This window comes from Quercus robur, chromosome 3 (genome assembly GCF_932294415.1).
Source record: "Quercus robur chromosome 3, dhQueRobu3.1, whole genome shotgun sequence".
Taxonomy (NCBI): domain Eukaryota; kingdom Viridiplantae; phylum Streptophyta; class Magnoliopsida; order Fagales; family Fagaceae; genus Quercus; species Quercus robur.
In genome coordinates this window covers 49,751,915-49,772,916 of record NC_065536.1, presented here as the reverse complement: position 1 = coordinate 49,772,916, position 21,002 = coordinate 49,751,915, and the positions used below count along the sequence as shown (strand labels likewise).

The 21,002-nt window shown below is 35.9% G+C and overlaps 2 protein-coding genes across 2 annotated transcripts in view; both read right to left on the bottom strand.

The window, feature by feature from the left end:
* The window catches only part of LOC126718201 (receptor-like protein EIX1), an 89,027-nt gene that overhangs the window by 49,658 nt on the left and 18,367 nt on the right, over positions 1–21,002 (bottom strand). The window lies entirely within an intron of this gene.
* LOC126719711 (LRR receptor-like serine/threonine-protein kinase GSO2) lies at positions 3,112–11,186 on the bottom strand. Its single transcript, XM_050422237.1, has 7 exons — positions 10,886–11,186; positions 8,462–8,529; positions 8,087–8,333; positions 7,789–7,912; positions 4,365–4,476; positions 3,368–3,666; positions 3,112–3,205 (listed from the first exon to the last, which is right to left on the bottom strand). Exons 1-7 carry the CDS (start codon positions 11,184–11,186, stop codon positions 3,112–3,114), a joined length of 1,245 nt encoding a protein of 414 aa, XP_050278194.1.

The following is a 21,002-nucleotide window of genomic DNA, read 5'->3' as shown; positions in this document are numbered from 1 at the left end:
ATATGAAATGTCTTACCGTGATCATGATGTTCAATTTGTACCCGATGAAGAAGATAACTACCATTAATAATGCTAGAGCCATTTTCCTCATGGAGCTCCGGGAGAACACTTACATTGATATTAGTGCTCATATCTTCTACATTGTTGCTGATGAAACAAGAACCACTTCAAAGGCAAAGCTGATTTTCCCTAGTCTCCTCATGAGACTCTTTCGAGCAAAGGGTGTGGAAATTCCTCAAGACATCAGTCTCATGTCTACTCCTTCAGCTATCAATGCTCTAACCATTACACAGATCAGAGTTCGTCTTCCGAATGATGAAGAGGAGGGTGATCAAACACAAGGAGAACCTATGGACACTAAGATAGAAGCTGAAGCGCAACCCTCAAGTTCACGAAGCCGTGGTAAAAGGAGCTAAGCATCATCATCTTCTGCAGTACTTCTAGATGCATTTTAGATCATCCTTGACAAGATTAACAAGCTTCAAGACGTCCAGAATGAACAATCAAACAGGCTGACTGCTATCCAAGAACAGATGAATCTTCTCTCAACAAAGTTTGACAACTTCACTACTCAACAATAGCCCTTTGGCCATTCTGGTCCAAAAGGGGGAGAATTTTGGATGGAGATGAAGAAGAAGTAGCTCTTGAGGGGAAGCATCATTTTAAGGGGGAGAAAAACTTTAAGCATATTTATGTTATTTATGGTTTTGCTGTTATATTTGGATAGTTTTAATATAGGTCTGCACAACTCTTTTGTTAAAGCTTTTGATACATTGACTCATGGGTGGTTTTTGTGCTTTAGCTTAAAGCTTTTGGTACTTTGGTTTATATAAGTTTATATTCAGTATATTGTTTTGTACCCATGCTTTGTAGCTTAGTAATTGTTGTTAATGTTATGCATTTCTTTAAGTACATCACTCTTGTGCCCTTGTTGGATTTTATATCCTTGATGCAACTACTTTGGTTTTTGTATCGGTTGTGTGTTGGACATGCAAATGATACTTTGCATTGAGCTTATTAGCTTGCATGTCCGGATGTCCATTCCTTGTGTGAATGATCATTGTGGTCACTATTTTATAGTGATTGTTCATTTTTGGTCAAGCCATGCTTTATTGCTTTAAACTCTTTTGCTTGATCGCATTGTGCTTGCTCCATATGCATTTCAAGTTTTCTGCATACAATGATCATATTGTGTTGTTCTTTTTAGGAAATACTTGTATATATGGTTCAAGAGCTACATAGATTCTAGAGTAAGGTGTGAGTGAGTTTTGTTCAACTGTTCCCAACTCACATGTTAAGTCTAGAGTTTGTTTTAGGGTTTAGTCATGGAATAGCCAAAGGGGGAGATTGTAAGGTTGAATTTAATCAACTTTTTTTTTTTTTGGCTTTATTCCGTGCCAATTTACTTGTAATTCAGCATTTAGAAACCCTGTATTTAGATGAGAATCATGTAAGGGTAGTGTGTGAGAGAGTGTAAAGAAAAGCTCAAAAGTGTGTAATCAAGAAGGGCCTCGCGACTGGCGAGTCGCCAAAGGAGGAACACGTGTGAAGTATGCAGGGGAGTTGAAGAATCACGCTAGCTAGAGCACTACAGGACAAAACTCCCAGTCTGGCTAGACAGTTAGCTCACAACTTAAACTCGCGACTCATTCTAGTCGCGAGCCCGAGTCACCAGACAGCTCTATTTGTTACAAACATGACCTTTCACATTCCAAACACACATCAATATAAATACTCTTATACCCACATATTGTAGAGAGCTTCTAGAGAGAATTTTGAGAGAGAAACCCTAGAGAAAAACAAGATTGACTCATCCACAATCTTTATACTTTGATTCTCCAAATTCCTCTACTCTCATCCTCTCCATTATTACATCCTTGAGAGGTACATTAGTCAAATTCTTATCTCACCATACCTATATCTGTGAGAAAGTTATTTGGTGCTTAGGAAGCAGTTAGGAAGGGACCAATAGATATTGGTTGATGCAATGGGCTAATTGCGGAATCCGGTAAGCTAGAGAAGACAAAGGTTCAGCGTAACCTCGTTGGAGCAAAAAGCCTGGAGGGCTTAGGTACACTGGTAGATTAGGCTTGGAGGGTCTTCTATAGTTCATGTATCCCAACTTTATTCTATAGTGGATTATTGACCGCTTGGAGGGCGGCAGAGAGGTTTTACGCCAAGGACTTTGGTTTCCTCTTTGATAACACATCGCTGTGCTATCTTTGTGTTTGCATCTCTCTTTCCTTAATCTTTACCATTTAATTACTGCTGTGGTTGTGATTATTTTCGGTTTAGATTGTTTTATCAATTTTGTTTTAGCTTATTTTCATATTCCGCACATACATTATTTAATTGTTTTTGCATTCTTTGTGATCTTCTTCTTAATTCGCCAAAAAAATCATGGACCTTCCTTAGGTGAAATGTCACTTTTTTGAATTTTTTTTATTATAGGATTTTGAATTCTAATTGATTTATTTAGTGTTTTTTTATTGGTATTACTATATGTTTATGGAGTGAATAGAATTGGTTATAGAAGTTTCAAGGAGAACAAACAGATTGTTTGCATTGAGAAAAATATGTGAGAAAATGTCCATATATTCTTTCCTTTTTTTTATATTTATTCTTCTTATAATTTATTCATCCCACTTTTCTATCCTCTTAAAGGATATCAAAGAACGCGCCCTGTAATAACTAGTTGTGTCCAAGTATTCTACTTCTGTTACTCTGTAGCTTACACATTTTAGTGACTGGTTTACATAATCAACCACTATGCCCATTTCCTCTTGTCTTGCTCGTGAACTATATATCATCTTTAACAAAATGGTGCCCATTATTCCACGCAGGTTCTAAAGAGGAAGTATATTTTGATGTGCAGTCTAGTTTAGAATCTGATTGTGGAGATTTCTTCTGTGTCAATGGTGGTGAGAGTTGCTTTCAATTTGTTTCAAAATTTCGCTTATGTGTGTGTGTGTCTATATATATATATATATATATTCCTAGTTAACTTCTGTAATTCCTTGAAATGTATAGCCTCTTTTTAAAATATAAAAATAATATTGGGAGACTAGTTTGTATATGAATCATAGATTTTTTACTAGCTTGTGATTTCAGCTAGTGGAAACACACCGTTACAGCTTCAAAGAAACTCCTCACTACGAAAAACCAGTTTACATGGACAGTAGATCCAGTCCATTTCTTGAACCCACTGGAACAGATATGAAAAAACTATTAATTGAGCTTACATATTGTAGACTAAACGGAGGAATCTAGTCACGTGTCACATTGGAAACTAAAAGGTTCCTAGGTGATAACAAAGAAAACTTATACAATTTTGTAAGATTTTGGAAATAAGTTTCAGTCATGATACCTTGCCAATAATTCCTTTAGAGATGCAGCACTCTCAAGTCTCAACTCAGAAAGCTGTCCAATTAATTCTGAGATGGTTATATTCATCATGTTGACATTGAGGTCCAGTTTCTCCAAATGGGATAAATTTTGTATAGATAATGGAATTGAACTGGAGAATGTGTTGATGTAAAGTTGAAGGTTTCTCAAACGTTTTATATACCCTAAAGAATGAGGCACATTCCCAATGAGTTGGTTCAAGCTCAAATTTAAATGCTCTAGGCTACCATTACTGCATTCCAAAATAGGCCTGGAAAAATTCTGTTATTTTGCCACTTAAATGATTAACTGATAAATCTAAAGTCTGCAAAATTGCATAGGTTCCCCTTTGTAATCTTAGGGATGGAGCCTTTGAGATAACAATTGCCAAGTTTGAGATCTGTGAGGGAAGTGATATTGAACACCAATTGAGGAATTGAAGGGTTGAAGTCATTACCAGAGATATCAAGTTTTGAAAGTGACGAAAAGTTGACAGAGGGAAACCATTGAGGGAGATAGTGAAGTAGACAAAAGGACAAGCGCAACTCCAACAGAGAAGGGAGCAGATTAATAGTTGGCAGCCAATCAGTTTTTGCTACGGAAAAGTTGACACCATTCAAACTGAGGTATTTTAGAGGAGAGACCAGAGAGCCAATTTAAATTTGAAATTGGTGGTGTTAGTGGATATGCAAACGTATAGAGATCAAAATAAAGCAAGTTAGAAAGATTCCCAAGGTGAGAAGGGATCATTCCAGCAAAGGATGCATAGGAGAGATTAAGATAACTCAACTTATTGAGAGAACCAATGAAATTTGGGATAGAAATTCCTTGAAATTTATTGTTGCTTCGGTCCAATTGATTTAGATATTTTAAATAAAGCAAAGAAGGAGATAAAACACCACCCAAACATACTGTTGATGTATCACCAGACATTAGATCACAAAAAAATGGAATTTTGAGGTCGAGTTTTATGATGTTACCTGTTTGATTGCTACAGCCCACTCCCCACCACTTGCAGCAATCTTCACCAACCCAGGAAGAAAGACTTCTTGAAGGATCTTTAAGTCTTTCTTCAAACTTGCCTTTTCTGATCTTCAAACCCACCATATTCTACATAATTATCAACTTGTCTTTTCTAATCTTATATGTTTCAATTGTTGTTATAATGATGGTTCTTGTTTTCTTTGATAGCATATGATCCATGACAGTATGATTTGAAGTTTTGTAGATTCTGTCATTTTTTGTTGAAAACGATTTTGATTTGGTTCAAATAACTTGATTTGTTGACGAAGATGATGTATTATTTTAGCTTGAATCTACAAAAATTATGTCATAGTTTTGGTGGCTCCTTAGTCCTTCATCATAGTGGTTTTGTACACTTGTCCTTTGAAATGCTTCTCGTATTATTTTACGCATTCGTTAGATCTCTTGACACTTGTAGGGTAAACAACAATCAGTTTGATATTTTAGCACACTGAGGTGTGTTTGGATACCGCTTATTTTGCTGAAACTAAAAAATTATTGCTGAAAATACTGTATATAAAGGTAAAAGTTAGTTGAAATAGTATAGTGAGACCATAAATAGTGCCAAAAAGTGCTGAATGCCCATAAATAGTAGCAAAAATAAGCTGAATAGTGAAATAATTTTAATTTTTCATTCTTATCCAAACGCACACTAAGAGTCTGTTTGGATACCACTTATTGCTAAAAACTGAAAACTTATTACTGAAAATACTGTAGCAAAATAATTTTTAAATGTGTGAATAGTATCGTGGGACTTAGTTTAAAGAAAAATTTACATTTTTCCATACTTGTAAGTCCCGTGAACAGTGCACGAGACCTAGGGAAAAACGCCAAATGCATACGTCCCCTGTTTTCAGTGCAATCCAAACTCACATTGACGGTAGAATTACCTTCTTTAAATGAAGGCAAATCATCTTTTGACTTTGAAGAGTGAATGTCTACATGCAAATGGTGACATTATAAGGGAAAGAAGATAAAATTACAGTGCAGGAGGGGGAAGGAAGCTATAATATAGTAAGGGTTATATTAACAGATGCCCTTTAGGCAATTGTTAATAAATTATAATAGGAAAATTTTAACACCGCTTTCATGGGAAATATAAAAAGTTGTCAACAACATTTATTGTTTTATTATTTTCCCAATAAAATGTTTCTAAAAAAAGCTCCTTAAGCAATTAGGGCATTGGTTAACATTTCCCATATAGTAATTTCTGATAGCATAAATTTTATTGTATGTCTATTGGGCTATGAAATTTTTAACTTTTCAGCAGTGTGGTAGAAGCCAAAGGAGATGATTATAAATAGCTATTTCCGTGGCCTCCATTGTACACCAAGGTTGTTGGGTTGGGATTGTTGGGTGTCTTTTAAACATTCAAAAGTTCGTTTGGTTGGATGGAAAAGTGAGAGTAAAGAAAATGGTAAAGAGAGAATGGAAGATGGATTGATTAGAAAAGTGGAAAGAAGTTAAAAAGGAGAGAGAATTAATTTTCTATCTAGCCCGCCATTTTCAATCTTCCCAAAATATGAGAAAAATAGGTGAGAAAATGTTTATATATTCTTTACTTTTTTTATTGATTCTTTTTTATATTTTCTTTCATCCCACCTTTCTATCCTAACAAGGAATGTATAAATCAACAATGGGTTAGTGGCGGAGCATCATGAGGACCGAGAGGGGCCTTGCCCCCCCCCCCCCCCCAAAAAAAAAAAAAAGAAAAAAAAAAGGAAGTTTTTTTGGAATTATCCTAAATAATTTGAAAATTTTTAAAAGAATCTTATCATTCCCCCCTCCCCCCCCCCCCCCCCCATACCAAATAATATACATATGTATTAAAGAAATTCTAAAAATAAACATAACTTTCATTTAAATAGAATGCATGTCAAAAAATTACAATAATTAAACATTTAGCATCTTTAAATAAACATATAGGTATTTTAACAACTACCTCAACAAATTAAAGTGAAAAAAAGAAAATCTAATTTCATCCCAACACATCTAGGGCTTACTTATACCACAGCAATAGAAAAATTGAAAGGTCAGCAGCTTTGTTGAATTGTCATACCACCAAGTCCCCCACACAATTGCAAAAAATTTTGCTCACAGTGCTCTCATAGTTGACTCTCCCTCTCTTTCTCTCTCTGTGTTGGCATTTGCCCTTTTTTTTTTCTCTTCAGTTCTTTCCTTTTTCCCACTGTTGCTGCAAAAGTTTTGTATGACTAGACTAGACAAGAAAAAATGAAAGATAAGCTTGAAGCTTCTGTAGACCCCTAACCCCTGTACAATGCTCCTGTGTTACTTTACTTTTCATTTGCTTTCTTTTTTATTTTCCTTATAATATATTATTTGTTATTATGATAATCAATATACTATATATCGTATTGGCATTATAATTTATAAATGTACTTGATTAGTTTAATTAAAGTATACGGTATATACTACTATATTAACATGTATTTAGTTGTTGTTTATAGCACATATTGAGTTATGAAGTATTGTACATTACTATTTTAAATTTCATACACAAAAAAATTTTATATATGACCCCTCAAAGATAAATTCCTCGCTCCACCACTAACTGTTGGCAAAAGTTGGGAGATTTTGAATTCCGTAAGCAAACTTATTTATGCAGACTTGTTGGGAAATGTAACTTGTTCAGGTCTTCTACTTCTGACTCTGTAGACTGTAGCTTACACATTTTAATAAATTGTTTTACACTTTCAAACCATTACGCCCATTTCCTCTTGACTTGCTCAAACTTTAAAAGAATGGTGCTCATTATGCAGGTTCTAAAGAGGAAATATTTGAAAAAAGGGGGAAAAAAAAGAAAAAAAGAGAAAGTATATTTTGATCTGCAATCTACTTAGAATCTGATTGTGAAGATTTCTTCAGTGTCAGTGGTGGTTTGAGTTGTTTTCAATTTTTTTTTAGAATTTGGCTTACTTATATATATTTACTCTTAACTTCTATAATTCTCATAAAGGCATGACTCTTTTTATTAAAAAAAAAAAAAAGGGAGACTATAGTTTATATTTGTGTCTAAGCTTTTTTACCAGCTTGTGATTTCTGCAGATACTAACCCCTCTCGTGGCAACATTCCTATCCACCATTGTAGCTTCAAAGAAACTCATCACTTAGAAAAACCACTTTACATAAACAGTGTCTCCAATCCCATTCTTGAACCCTCTAAAACAGATATGAAGAAACAAATAATTGAACTTTTTCAAGAGGGCTTCAGGGATGATGCCATTGATGGCAGTCAGTCAAAATTTACAAGAGAGGTCAAAAGTCCATCCTACCATTTGTTCCCTTTCTTCAAAAATCTACAAATAAAAACCTTTACAGATATGTAACAATTTTTTTTTTTTTTTTTAAGAGGAAACTAACTGGAATTTTATTAATGATTTGACATAAAATTTGTCCTGCATTACAAATGGAGAGACATCAACAGGGATTTCCTCAAGCCCAAACTGGGGCAAAAGCAAATATCTTGCTTTCTTAGCTAATTTATCTGCCACCACATTATAGATTCTATGCACATGAGTGAAAACAGAGAACCGAAGGTTGCCCACATGGACTCAACAATCTTCAACTAGATGAACAAAATGGGCAAGGCAAGAACAATCTGAGTTTAAAGAGTCAATGATGGTCTCAAAGTCCCCTTCAGAAACAACTTCCTATAGACCAATTTCAATGGCAAAAGAAACAGCTCTCCTGCAAGCAAGAGCTTCCACCTCCACCACGGATGCAGGTAGACCAATCCGTTCAAACAAAGCTCTGATAACATTACCTTCAAAGTCTCCAACAACAACTGCAATGCTAGCTGATGAGGAATCTCTAAAGAGAGCTCCATCGAATTTAGCTTTGTGAAAAGGCAGGTTAGGGAGTACCCAATGCTCAAATCGAAATACAAGCTGAGGCAAACTAGATAACTAGATGGTATGGAAACAACATAGAATTCTTGTAGTCTTGCCACTACATCAGAGTAGATCTAATGGTATGGTAGTGGTCCTTACACCGTATGATTTGCATTCCTCTTAAACTAGATACTCCACCCTACCATAGTGAATCGATCTGCTAATTCCGAGTCATCAGAATTCAAAACTCCCACAAATAAATCCCTGAAATCTACAAAGTGTTCAAATAAACTTGTCTAACAGAACTTATCCTCCCACCAAACATATTTAATCATTTGACATCCTCAAAGAGCGTGAACTGTGTCCTCCAACTCAGTTGCAACCACCACATATTGCAGACTCAGTAACATTCCTATGGAATAAATTCTTCTTAGTAGGCAAGGCTTCATTACATGCCCTCCAAACAAAATGTTTAACTTTATTAGGCACTTTCAAGCCCCAAATCTTTTTCCAAAAACCCCGATAGCACAGTAGGATTCAACGTACTAGGCCTTGTTGAGGCCTCATTGTCCATAAGCAGCTTATAGGCACTCGAATCTTCACTGGAGGTCAAGTCATGTAACCATTTATCACCTCGAATCTTCACTTTTTTTTCCATCACCTATTCACCAAATAGAACCCAAATTGATCACCTTCCTCTCCTTAAAAATGCTTTGCCAAGCATATGAGCCTCCACCCTTAACATCCTCATCAATGATTGATCCATTAGGGAAATACTTTGCTTTGAAGACTTTGTAGAAAAGGGATTCTGTGTTGTGTAACAGCCGCCAGACTTGTTTTCCCAGTAATTCCTTCATGTAGTAGTGAGGCAATAACCAACAGAAGTTACAATCCTAGGAAGGGCAAATTTGCCAAGTCTGCACGGTGTTTCCATCCAAATTTGATGCTCAGCCTGAGCTTTAGTGGGAGGAGGAAGTGGCTGAGCCTTGACGATCATAGAACTGGAGGCTAACTAGTTAAGCCTAGCTTTTAACTCTATCTATATTACTTGGCAAAGCTTCACTCTAAAAGCTCCCTTTCATATTACTTGGCTTCACTCAAGCAAAATTGCAAAGTTATATCATTATTTTTATTTTTATTTGTGGCTGGGAGCTAGTTTTAAAGTGAATTATGAACTGGTATTCATGTAATATCTTGTGCAAGTGCTCGTGGAGCTACTTCTTGTTGTTGCATCTGTAAAATGTAAAGAGTGAATTTGTTCATGTTAACTTGCGTTGAGGTCCTTGAGGATATAGTAGTATGGTTAACATAGCAAAAGCACCTACATGAGTTAAGAGGAACTTCCTATGAGAAATGGTTATATATGTGACGTACCAACTTTTAGATGTGCACTAATCATTGGAACCAGCTCTAGCATTGGAAGCATCTCCCAACACTAATCATCCTCAACAAGAATGGGAACCACCTCCTCCTGGTTGGATAAAGCTAAATGTCGACACTGCTGTATCTTAGTCTTTCGCTTCAATAGCAACAGTTGGTAGAAATGATAAAGGTGAAGTCATCAAGATTTGGGCCAAGTCGATCTCAAAGTGTACCCCTATCATGGCTAAAGCCTCTGCACTCCTTTGGGGAACCCAACTTGCACTTAGTGAGAAGTGGAGTCATGTTATCTTTGAGGGAGATGTCAAAAACTGTATAGACCCACTGTCCTCAGAGAGCAGCTTTTCTAATTGGTCTATCCATAATGTAATTAGCAATGTTTTTTTCGCTTAAAGCTCTTTTCCTAGGTTTTAAATTTGATTGGATCAAGAGGGATTGTAACTCAGCTACTCATGTAGTTGTAAAACTCTCTCTTAATTCTAGGATTTCTGTTTGTTTCTACAAGGACAATCTTCCAAGAGTTCTTGAGCTCGCCTGTAAGGAGGATTGCCCCACTTTCTCTTGCTAATGATATTGAAGTTTATCAAAAAAAAAAAAAAAAAAAGGGTTTTAGATGTGCACTGCCTTCTATGCCTACATTATTCCACGCATTTCTCAATTTGGAATGGTAAAACAAACAAAAAGTTGACCATTGCGATTTGTGCACAATGGAGGCAACAAGCATCTTCAATACATGAGAAGTACAAATCGTAATATAAAGCTTCAAATTTATCTAAGTCCCTTTTAGGGAGATAACACTTTAGAGAGACTCCATATAAGGCTTAACATATTAAGATATCATTTGACCCAAAAGTAAAGCCCAAATATTAAGTACAATACAAAGACAAGTACAACAAACACATACACATATATATAAACTAGTTTCATTAAATCCCAGTCTCAGTGTCTTTCTGCTTGAATCTTCCTTTGCAGATGAGCCATATTCAATGCAATGACCACTAAAAGCTTATCTTTCATTTTTTCAGCAAAACAGAACTAAGTGTGTCTCCAAGACTTCTTTATCAACAAGCTGCCACAAACAACCCAAAATCCCACAATGAAACCCAGCGCAATACTTAGTTTAAACCATAAAATTTCAAATTGATCTTCACCATTGTTATGTACATGTACATCTTCTTGATCTTTATGTTCTGCATTCCTGTCACTTGGCATTGGCAATGGAGGAGGCCTATAAAGTTGTGGGTTACCTTCATAAATAGACGGATCATTGAAGGTTTGAAATTGGTTGGTTGATGGAATTTGTCCAGACAAGTTGTTATATGACAAGTTCAAATGGCTCAAAAAAGTCAAAGAAGACATGCTTAGGGGAATGTGACCTAAAAGATGTTTGCTTGAGAGGTCAAGAGTTTCTAATTGGCGCAAAGATCCAATATTCTTCGGTATCTTGCCAGTTAACTGATTCCATGACAAATTCAAGGAATTCAATAATGTCAAACTTGTTAGTTCTGCTGGGATCTCCCTTGAAAGATTATTTCTTGAAAAATCCATGGTTTTAACCAAAAAAATTTCATCGTTGTATTCATATTGTCTTTCTTTAACAACCAAATCCATATACCGTGGGATGTTCATATGATCCACGACATTGGAATCTGTGTAACCCACTAAACTACCCAAACATGTTGGAATAGATCCTGAGAAATCATTATGGGCAAGGTCCAAGACATGGATATTGGTTAGACCACACAATTGTTTAGGAATTTTTCCATAAAGCATATTACCTCGAAGGCGTAATATCTTTATTGAAAAATTTCTTTCTCCAATCCATTCTGGTATGGTCCTTGATAATCTATTTCCTCCAAAATCAAGTGTTGAAATCTGTCTTGAAAGAAATTTCACGCCTAAAGAGAGGTTTCCAGAAAGATTGTTGTTACTCAATTGCAACCAACTAAGATGAGGCAGTGAGCACATTAAGCTTGGAATGCCACCAGATCGATTATATCTGGACAAATCTATGAAAAAAAAAATTAGCATACCCTGCCAGTGGTTGTGGATATTTCCAGATAAATGATTGTTCGACAGACTAAGAAAGCCCAAAACTCTTAGTTTATCAATGGATGATGGGATGCACCATTTAGAATGTTGTCAGAAAGATCTAATTCTACCAACCGTAACATTTCTTGGCCAATTCTTATTGGTATTGAAAGCTCGAAAATGTGTTAAAAACACAAGAGCTGTTTAGACCCCCAAATTAAAGTTACACCTCGATAGATTTTACACTAACTTAATTCTAATTGCGGAATAGTGTAAATGCGAGCGGATAAACAAACAAGCTACTCTAACCCATAATCAAGACAGCACAGCAATAAAAAGGAATATAAAAGAGTAGGGAAGAGAGATGCAAACACAAGATAACACGCCGATGTATTATTGAAGAGGAAACCGAAGAACTCGGCAAAAAACCTCTCCACCGCCCTCCAAGCGGTAATCGATCCATTAGACAATCAGTTGGGATACATGGGTTAACAAGAGACCCTCCAAGCCTAATCTACCCAATGTACCTAAGCCCTCCAAGCTCCTACTCCAACAAGACTTCTCGGAACCGTGTCCTGTCTAGCTCTCCGGATCTCACAACAAACTCCATGTTGCATCTGCCATCATTGACTTCTTCCAATGCTTCCTAGCAGCACCAAAACCTCACTTGACACTCTGAAAAGGTGTGGTAAGTGTTTGGGCTATCAACCTCTCAATGGTATGGAAATAGAGATGTAGGAGTTGAGGAAAATCCACAAGTAGTTATGTAGAGGATTGTGGGTATAACAATCTCTAACTCTCAAGGTATTTGGCTAGGGTTTTCTCTCAAAAGCACTCCTCAACATTTGTGGGTAATGTGTGTATAAATAGTGTAGTCACAAAAAGTGTGTATCAGAATTGACAGTTTGGCAAAACAGAATGTCTCGCGGGTGTCTCGTGGGAAGGCCTTACTCGCGAGATACTCGTGAAACACAGCTGCCTCCATCCTGTCCTGACTCTTCACATTCCAACATATGCAAGTCACATGGGTCACTTCGCGGGATGCTTAGTCGCGAGATACCCGCGAAAACTCTTCGGTCTTCAATTGCTTGAGTCTTCACACACTCTCTCTCTATCACACAACCCTTACAATCAAATCTCACAATAAATACAGGGTACAAAAAATTGAATAAAATTACAATCAAATTTGGCACGGAATTAAAGCCAACAAAACACATAGTTGTAAATTACAACTTTACAATCTCCCCCTTTGGCTATCCCATGACAAAACCCCTAAAATAGACTCTAGACTTAAACATGAGTTTGGGAACAGTGGCAAAACTCACTCACACCTAATCTAGAAGCTGTGAAGCACTTACACGTATGTACCTGTAACCTGAAACGCTTGCACACAAACAAAACTTTCATTAAGCTTATGGCAAGTTGAATACATGGTATGTATATGAGCAAGTAAAATGCAATCAAGTTAGTAAACACTATAGAACGTGTAAGCGTATCTTGATCAAACAGGATCAGTCATTAAAGAATGACTATAATGAACATTTAGCAAGTAAATGCTCATCCGGACACGCAATGCAATTAAGAGCAATCCCACGGATCAATTGCATGTCTAACACTCAACCAATGCAAAATACACGAAGTATTTGCATCTAGGATACAAAATTCTACTAAAGGCACAAGAGTGAGGTACTCAAGACATATTGGCAATATCTTAATAGTACAAAAAAATGTTACAAAGCAATAAGGTAAACATAGCATACTGAATATAAACTGAAATTAAAAAACAGAGTACTAAAGCTTTAAATGAAAGCAAAAAAAAAAACAACTATCCAATAGTTATAAAAACTGAAATAGTTTAAACCAAAACATAAATAAAGCTAAACCGCCTATATAAACCAAAGATTCTATGCCTAGGCTATGGTCTATGCTCTGCTCCCCCTCAAAATTTTCTCCCCCTTTTTGACCGAAATGGCTAAAGAGGCTAGAACTAATCAGACTCTGAATCTGATCCCTGCGCCATGGACAAGTCGTCGATCTGTGAAGACAATGCAATGATCTGTCCCTAGATGTATGCAAACTAGTCCGCAGTGTGCTGTACATGGGAGGTAAGCATTGTAAACATCTAGTCCACTCTATCCAAGAGGTGATCAAGTCTGCCGGGTCCTCGTGCTGGTGTAGAAGAGGATGGTTGTGCTGAAGTCTCTGGAGCAGAAGTGAATCTGTCAATCTCCTCCTCTGTATCTCCACCCTCGCCCTCAACACGATCATGTGGTATTGTATGCACACCTGTTTTGGAACCCTTGATGTGAGCTGTGCTCCTAGTCACTGTGTGTGCACCAATGGGATAGTCCCTCTGAACTACTGTCAGAGCACTTAGGAGTTTGAGCCTTGTTTTCGCAATTAGGCCCATAATCAGTGAGGGAAAAGGCAAAAATGTTTTGGAATTTTGCTTCTCAATGCTTTTCTTCAACAGATGGAAGATGTGTCCACATATATCAATCTCCTTATGAGTAAAGAGATCGTACAAAAACTTTGTCCTTGGAGCCGACAATGTAGTGAGATTGGTGACTAGATACAAGTTATGGATCATCACATATGCCAAAGCCCTTATCTCCGGTGAAAATGGGATTGTATTCATGGATGACTTCTTTGATGTACCACCAAGTATTTCCACTATCTCCTCAGTTGATCCCAATCTGTCTTCATATTGGACTGAGATTGGTTGAGAGGGAGGATGAATTTGAAAAAATTCTTGAATGCTATCCTTTGTAATCACAAATTCTTTGTGCCTCGCCCAGCAGTCTATATGGTCTCCTTCTATAGTTGCATTTGAGAAAAATTCTCTTATGATCTCCGAGTAAACAACCCAACCGGGTTCAACAGCTTGGTCTAAGTCCTTTCTTTGAACACCTTAGGGATGAAGGTGTCCTCAAGGGTTTCTAGCTAGACCACCCTCTCCATAATAATGGTTGCTCTTTTGTAGCAGTCATTGTATTTCATATCAGCCTCAGCAAACTTGAAATTGTCAGAATCAATGCGAGAATGTTTTGTGGATTTCTTGGTCGCAGAATGTTTGGTAGAAGACATCTGCATAAATATCACAGAGAACAAGAAACAAAAACAAGTGCACAGACACAAAGACAAAACATAAAACTTGATTAGATTCAAGTTAGTTCAATACAAAAGTAAAACAACTTAAAAATAGAGCAAAAACAACTCAAAACAGAGCAAACAAACACAAAACAACATGCTATAAGTGTTTAACCACGTAAACAAAAGTAAAATGCATAAAGTGAATCATTGTGCATGTGTGTGTCTATGCTGAGCATGTGCTAATGCATGTGTGTGCAGCATGTGATGCATGGGGATGCAACATGAGATGCATGAGGTGTGCCTAGAGTGTGCATGGCATGGCATTGAGGTACAAAATGGACATAGTGTGTAAAACACATAAACACTGACCAAAACATGATAAACATGATCAATTAAGATAAAAACCAAGCATTAGAACTCAGTTGAGTCCAATTCAACACAAGAATGTCACAAGGACATTTTGTCAAACACCTAGCATGCAACAGTGAATTCTAACTATGAACAATGCATGAACATGGAGAAATCTGCCTTCTTCTTTAGTTACAAAAAATTATCCAAAAAATTTGCTACATGTGTAATCAGTTGTCTAAATAGTCAAATATGTTGTCCAAGAAACTGTCCAAGGCAAAGTTGTCCAAAAATACTATCCACTGTGCAATATGCTACCATGTCCACTGTGCAATATACTATCAAAAAAATTGTCCAAAAAAATTTGTCCATCATATTGCAAAATCAATATTAGCCTAAAAATATGTCAAAAAAATCAAGTTACATTTTAAACTTAAACAAACATGATAAAATTTCACTATAATTGAACTTACCATTTATTAGTTTTTAACATACCAAAAAAGTGTTGTGTTTGCAGGCAAGCATTTGTATTTTCAACACATGGAGTTAGTGCATAATTGAACCTAACTTCATTTCCCTGTGTATATATAAACAAATAAGTTTATTCAATAAACATGTATGAAAACATTTATTTTTTACTTGACCAATATTCACATGATTTGATACTTGAGACGACGGTGGTGTAAAGGTGGTACTAATGAATGTTGCCTATGTAATCACAATGATTATAAGAGTAAAAGTGTAAGAAATAATCTAGCTACTTATGACTACAAAACATAAAACATATAAACAAGTATGTTTATTCAAAATTTCATGTATGAAAACGTTTACATTTTGCTTGACAAACATCCGCACCATTTTATACTTAAGATAATGATGGAGTTAATGGTGCCTAATCACAATGATTATAAGAGAAGCAATTTATGAAATTATCCCCATGAAGCAGGCAATCATACTTTGAACATGTATGGCACATTGCTTTTTTCACATTTTCAATTTAAATCTGTGTTTTTGTTTACAGCCCTTGCTTCTTGCTCTATTGGTTTCTCATATGCTTTTAGTTGCATTGGCATATGTTTTGAGAGAATTATCTTGCCACACTATGCAATGAATTAAAGAATACTCCTGTAATTAACAAATATACAAAATATCTACTATTATAAATATAAAAGAATGAATGTTTTCATTGAAAATAAAAGCTAAAAATTTTTGTACCAAAATTGTGCTTATCATATATAAGAATTGCAACAAACTAATATTTGATCATGAGAGATGATGACCCAATTGATAAAGGACAGTTTAAAGCTAAAATTTCTTAAGAAACTATTTATGTGTATCATACCTATACAAGGACAAACATTCAATTATCAAAATTTTCTATCCCTATAACAAGAAATTTTTATCACTAAATTCTGACTGCAAACTTGAAATGCAAAGACTAAAACATTACAATTTAAACACATCTAGGACCTAAAAACATAGAATTCAACCAATGTAACATCTAAGTAAGTAAAAGAGGGATTTTAGCTATATCCCCTGTATCACTGACCATCCATTTCTTTAATTTTGCTAGACCATATTTCACATATCCATTTGAAAATGTGCAATATTCAAGTTGTAACAAAAAAAACTACCCATAAATATTCCTCAAAACAAAACTAAATAATGATTCCATGTTGAAATATATATCACTTGTAGAACTAAAATCAAACCCCAACTATCCTAACTCCTGACCCAACTCTCCTCTTACCCAAAAAACAATTTTTATTTTGATTCAATGTATACAAAAGAAAGAACTAACCTCCTTGAGTCATTCGATGTTAGAAGCAACCTAGGAATCAAAGATGGACCAGCAGTGACTGTGCCAAATGAGATTTTGGGGATTTTTCGATGATACAATGGCCAAGTACCATTGGAACCACTGATCTAGCCATTGGCTATGTCACTTCAGAGAGAGTTTCACTCCTTGAGAGTTGAGACAGCTTCACACTTGGAGACAAAGAAAGAGGGAGAGTGTGAGTGTTTAGGGGTTAAGAAATTTCAAATGGTAAGATGTAGTTTTTTCTTTGTTTTAGCTGATGGGTTTGAGTTAGGTATGCTGGCAGTGATGACGATGGGTTGAGGGAGAGGTTGAAAACAATTGCAGAGGAGGGTAGCTACGTAGGAGAGAGAAATTTGATTTAGTGAAATATGAACTCAGACCCATCAGCACAGAAGAAACGATGGGTTTTGAAAAATTTTAAGGGTGAAAGGATCTTTTTAATATTTGGTGAGGTGTCAAAAGAATGAGTCATTGGATTAAATGAAAGGTTGAGATTTGTGCTATTGCACCCATACAATACCCTAGGTATTGCACGGGATCTCAATCCCTTTCATCTTTGCTTTCATGAATAATGACACAAGTACAACTGTAAAAAGAGCGGGCTTTCTAAATAGAAATTGGGAAATTTTATTACTGTCAAAACAAAATGAGAAAGCTTAAAGAAAGATTAATTACACTTGCTCTGCTATATGTACAAAAACCTGTTTATTAGATTTAGTTGGAGCCAAAACAAACAAATTAAACTAATTTCTAAACATGCCAATCAGTGGATGACATCTGTACAAGCACTAACAAACTAAAAGGCTAAATCTGTCAACCCGTGTCCTCTTTGTTTAAATGAAACGGCATCGTTTCCTCTTTAGTTTCTTCATCTTGTCACTTAATAAATATAAAATGGTGTTGTTGCTTTCCTTCTCTTCTGACTTCATCTTTCTTTTGTTAAACGACACATCCCTTTGCTCTTGTTTCTCTTGAAACTTCACAACGACCAATGGTAAATGCCAAAGCAATAGCATACCTCGTAAATGGATGGGTTTCGCTTCTTAGCTCAAGACCTTTGCTACTGACAGTAACGTCCCCCATCTCTCTCTCTCTCTCTCTCTCTCTCTCTCTCTCAATGTAACTGATTCTTAGATATTTGAATTTTGCTTTGTCATTTTCATTTTATGTTGCTTTGGTGAATGCATTTCTATGTTTGATTTTGGATTTTGAATGTGAATTTTAATAAATATGTTTTCTTTGATTAGTATCAAAAATAAGTTGAATAGTAAAATAAGTTAGCAAAATTAATCATACGAAACGTACACTAAGTTTATCCATAAACGAAAAGTACAAAAATAAGGTTTCGACAATTCTAGAATTTTTACCTTTTGTATGTGACTCTATTTATAATGAATCCTAATCTCAGAATAGCTAGAAGTTGAATAAATTGAATCAAATTAAATCCTTTATGACATCATTGTAGCCTTACTCTTTATTAATGTTCTCACAGAATTTGTTAAAAAGCTCGGAAACTTAAAAAGTTAGTTTTACCCTTACACATGCCAAAAGTTATAATTCGATCTTCTTAGGTACGTAGGAGTGAGTGGTAGCGTTGTGTTAGGCAATGAAGCCTAAATTCTGGAAAGAAAAAAAAGACATGGTAGAGCCGCATTGTCTGATATATAATTCTGATTTTATTATTTCAAAGAGGTAGCAAACACATCAAACATCAAGTACAATACATTTATATAACCCGTAGTTCCATTCGAACTTCATCCTCTGGCTCCCCCTTGCAATTACTTGTGACAGAAAATACAATAAAAAGTATAACATGGAACTATGGAAGCACAACCTAACATGTAATGATTCACCTTGCCTTCTTAAGTAACTTCCCTCAAATTCATCATGATCATGAACCAAACCTGCACTGGCCAGATAATGAAGTGAAATTATATAAAAGGAAAGATGAATTAGATGTAATATAACTAACAAATGATTTCTCTATTTAAATTACCTTCAACCTTAGGATTCAATCTTCCTTCGTAGATGAGTCACATTCGCTGAGATCACCACAAAAAGCCTATCTTTCATTTCATCGACAAAGTGAAAGTAAGCATGTCTCCAAGACTTCTTTACCCACAAACTGCCTAAAATCCCACAATGAACCCCAACGCAACACTTACATAGAATCATAACTCTTTAGACCCTTCGGTGTTGCCATCTATATTTTCTTGATCTTTATGTTCTGGACCTTTGTCACTAGGTGTTGAGCAATTTGTTGGCAAATGGCAATGGAGGCCCACACAGTTGTGTGTTACCAGCATAATTGGAGGGATCATTAAAGGTTTGGAATTGGTTGGCTGTTGGAATTTGTCCAGACAAGTCGTTATACGACTAGTTCAGACTACTTAATACAGTGATCGAAGCCATGCTTTGAGGAATGGGGACTGAGAGAAGATGGCATGAGAGGTCAAGAGTTTCTAAATATTGTAGGTCTCCAATATTCTCTGGTATCTTTCCAGTCAGGTGGTTCAATGACAAATTTAGGGTATCCAATTTTGATAGATTTGTTAATTCTATTAGGATTTCCCCTTAGAGATTGTTCTGTGAAAGATCTATGGTATTTATGAGTGGGTAACCATAGTCCAACTGTTTTCCCTTCGACACCAAATCCATATGCTTCAGGTTAGAATGTGTGCCAATCGGCGAAATTGTAGGATACAAATATTGGTAACCACCCAATCGACCTAAACAAGTAGGAATAGATCTTGAGAGACTATTATGCCCAAGGTCCAAGACATGGATTTGGGTGCAATTACACAATTCTTCAGGAATGTTTCCAGAGAGCATGTTGCCTCATAGGCGTAATGCCACTATTAAAAAAAATCTTTCTCCAATCCATTTTGTATGATTCCTGAGAATCTATTGTCTCCAAGATCAATTGCTAATATGTGAGAGCAGTTTTTTAGGGATGAAGAGAGGTCGACTGAAAGATTATTGTGGCTCAATTGCAACCATATAAGATCAGGTAGTGAGCCCATTGAGTTTGGAATACCACCAGAGAGATTATTCTTGGAAAGATCCATAGTATACAAGTTTTGCATACCCTTCCAATGGTCATGGATTTCTCCAGACAAATGATTGTTTGAAAGACCAATAAGAAACAAATTCTTTAGTTTGTTTATGGACGGGGGAGTGCTACCGTTCAAAAAGTTCATGGAGAGATCTAAGTTGAACAATTGTGGCATTTCTTGGAAGATTTTTATTGTTATTTCTCCAGAAAATGAATTATTCCTCAAATAGAGATTTGTCACACTAGTCCATAAAGGGAGTGAGCCCTCTAAAAGATTGAAACTCAAATCTATAGATGCAGGAAGATTAAATTTCAATGACCCAAGAAGATTTCCACTTAATTGGTTATGAGAAAGATCTAGATTATAAATTTGTGAAGACAAGTTCCATAATCAATCGGGTATTTTGTCTAATATTGCAGCATTTTTGAGAGTGATATCCCACAAGTTTTTCTGAGTCCTAAGCCATGCAGGAAATGCAGGGCCTAATTGACAGCCATCAGCTTCGATGAGGGATAGATCAAAGGAGGGAATCCAGTTATGACTCACATTAAGAACTAAAAGATTGGTAGTTGATGACAAAGATAAACTGCTCAGTTTTGTGAGATTTAGGAAATGAATTTCAGATATGATTCCTTCCCAAGAATTACTGAAGAGATTCAATTGTGTCAACTCTGTAAGTTGTCCAATACTTTCCAAGATAGTTCCACTCATCTTGTTATAAGAAAGGTCTAATTCTTCCAAACGAGACAAATTTCCTATATTTTCTGGTATTGGACCTGAAAATGAGTTTCTAGAGAGTAGAAGGCTTTTCAAACCTTTAAAATATCCCAAAGAATAGGGCAAATTCTCAGTGAGCATATTTCAAGAAAAATCTACCTCTTCTGTTACTGCATCCTGATAAGACTTGGAAAAATTCTGTTATTTCGCCGCTAATATAATAATTTAATAATATATCTAAACTTTGCAAATTGTACAAGCTCCCTATTGCAATCTCAGGGACGGAGCCCTTGAGAT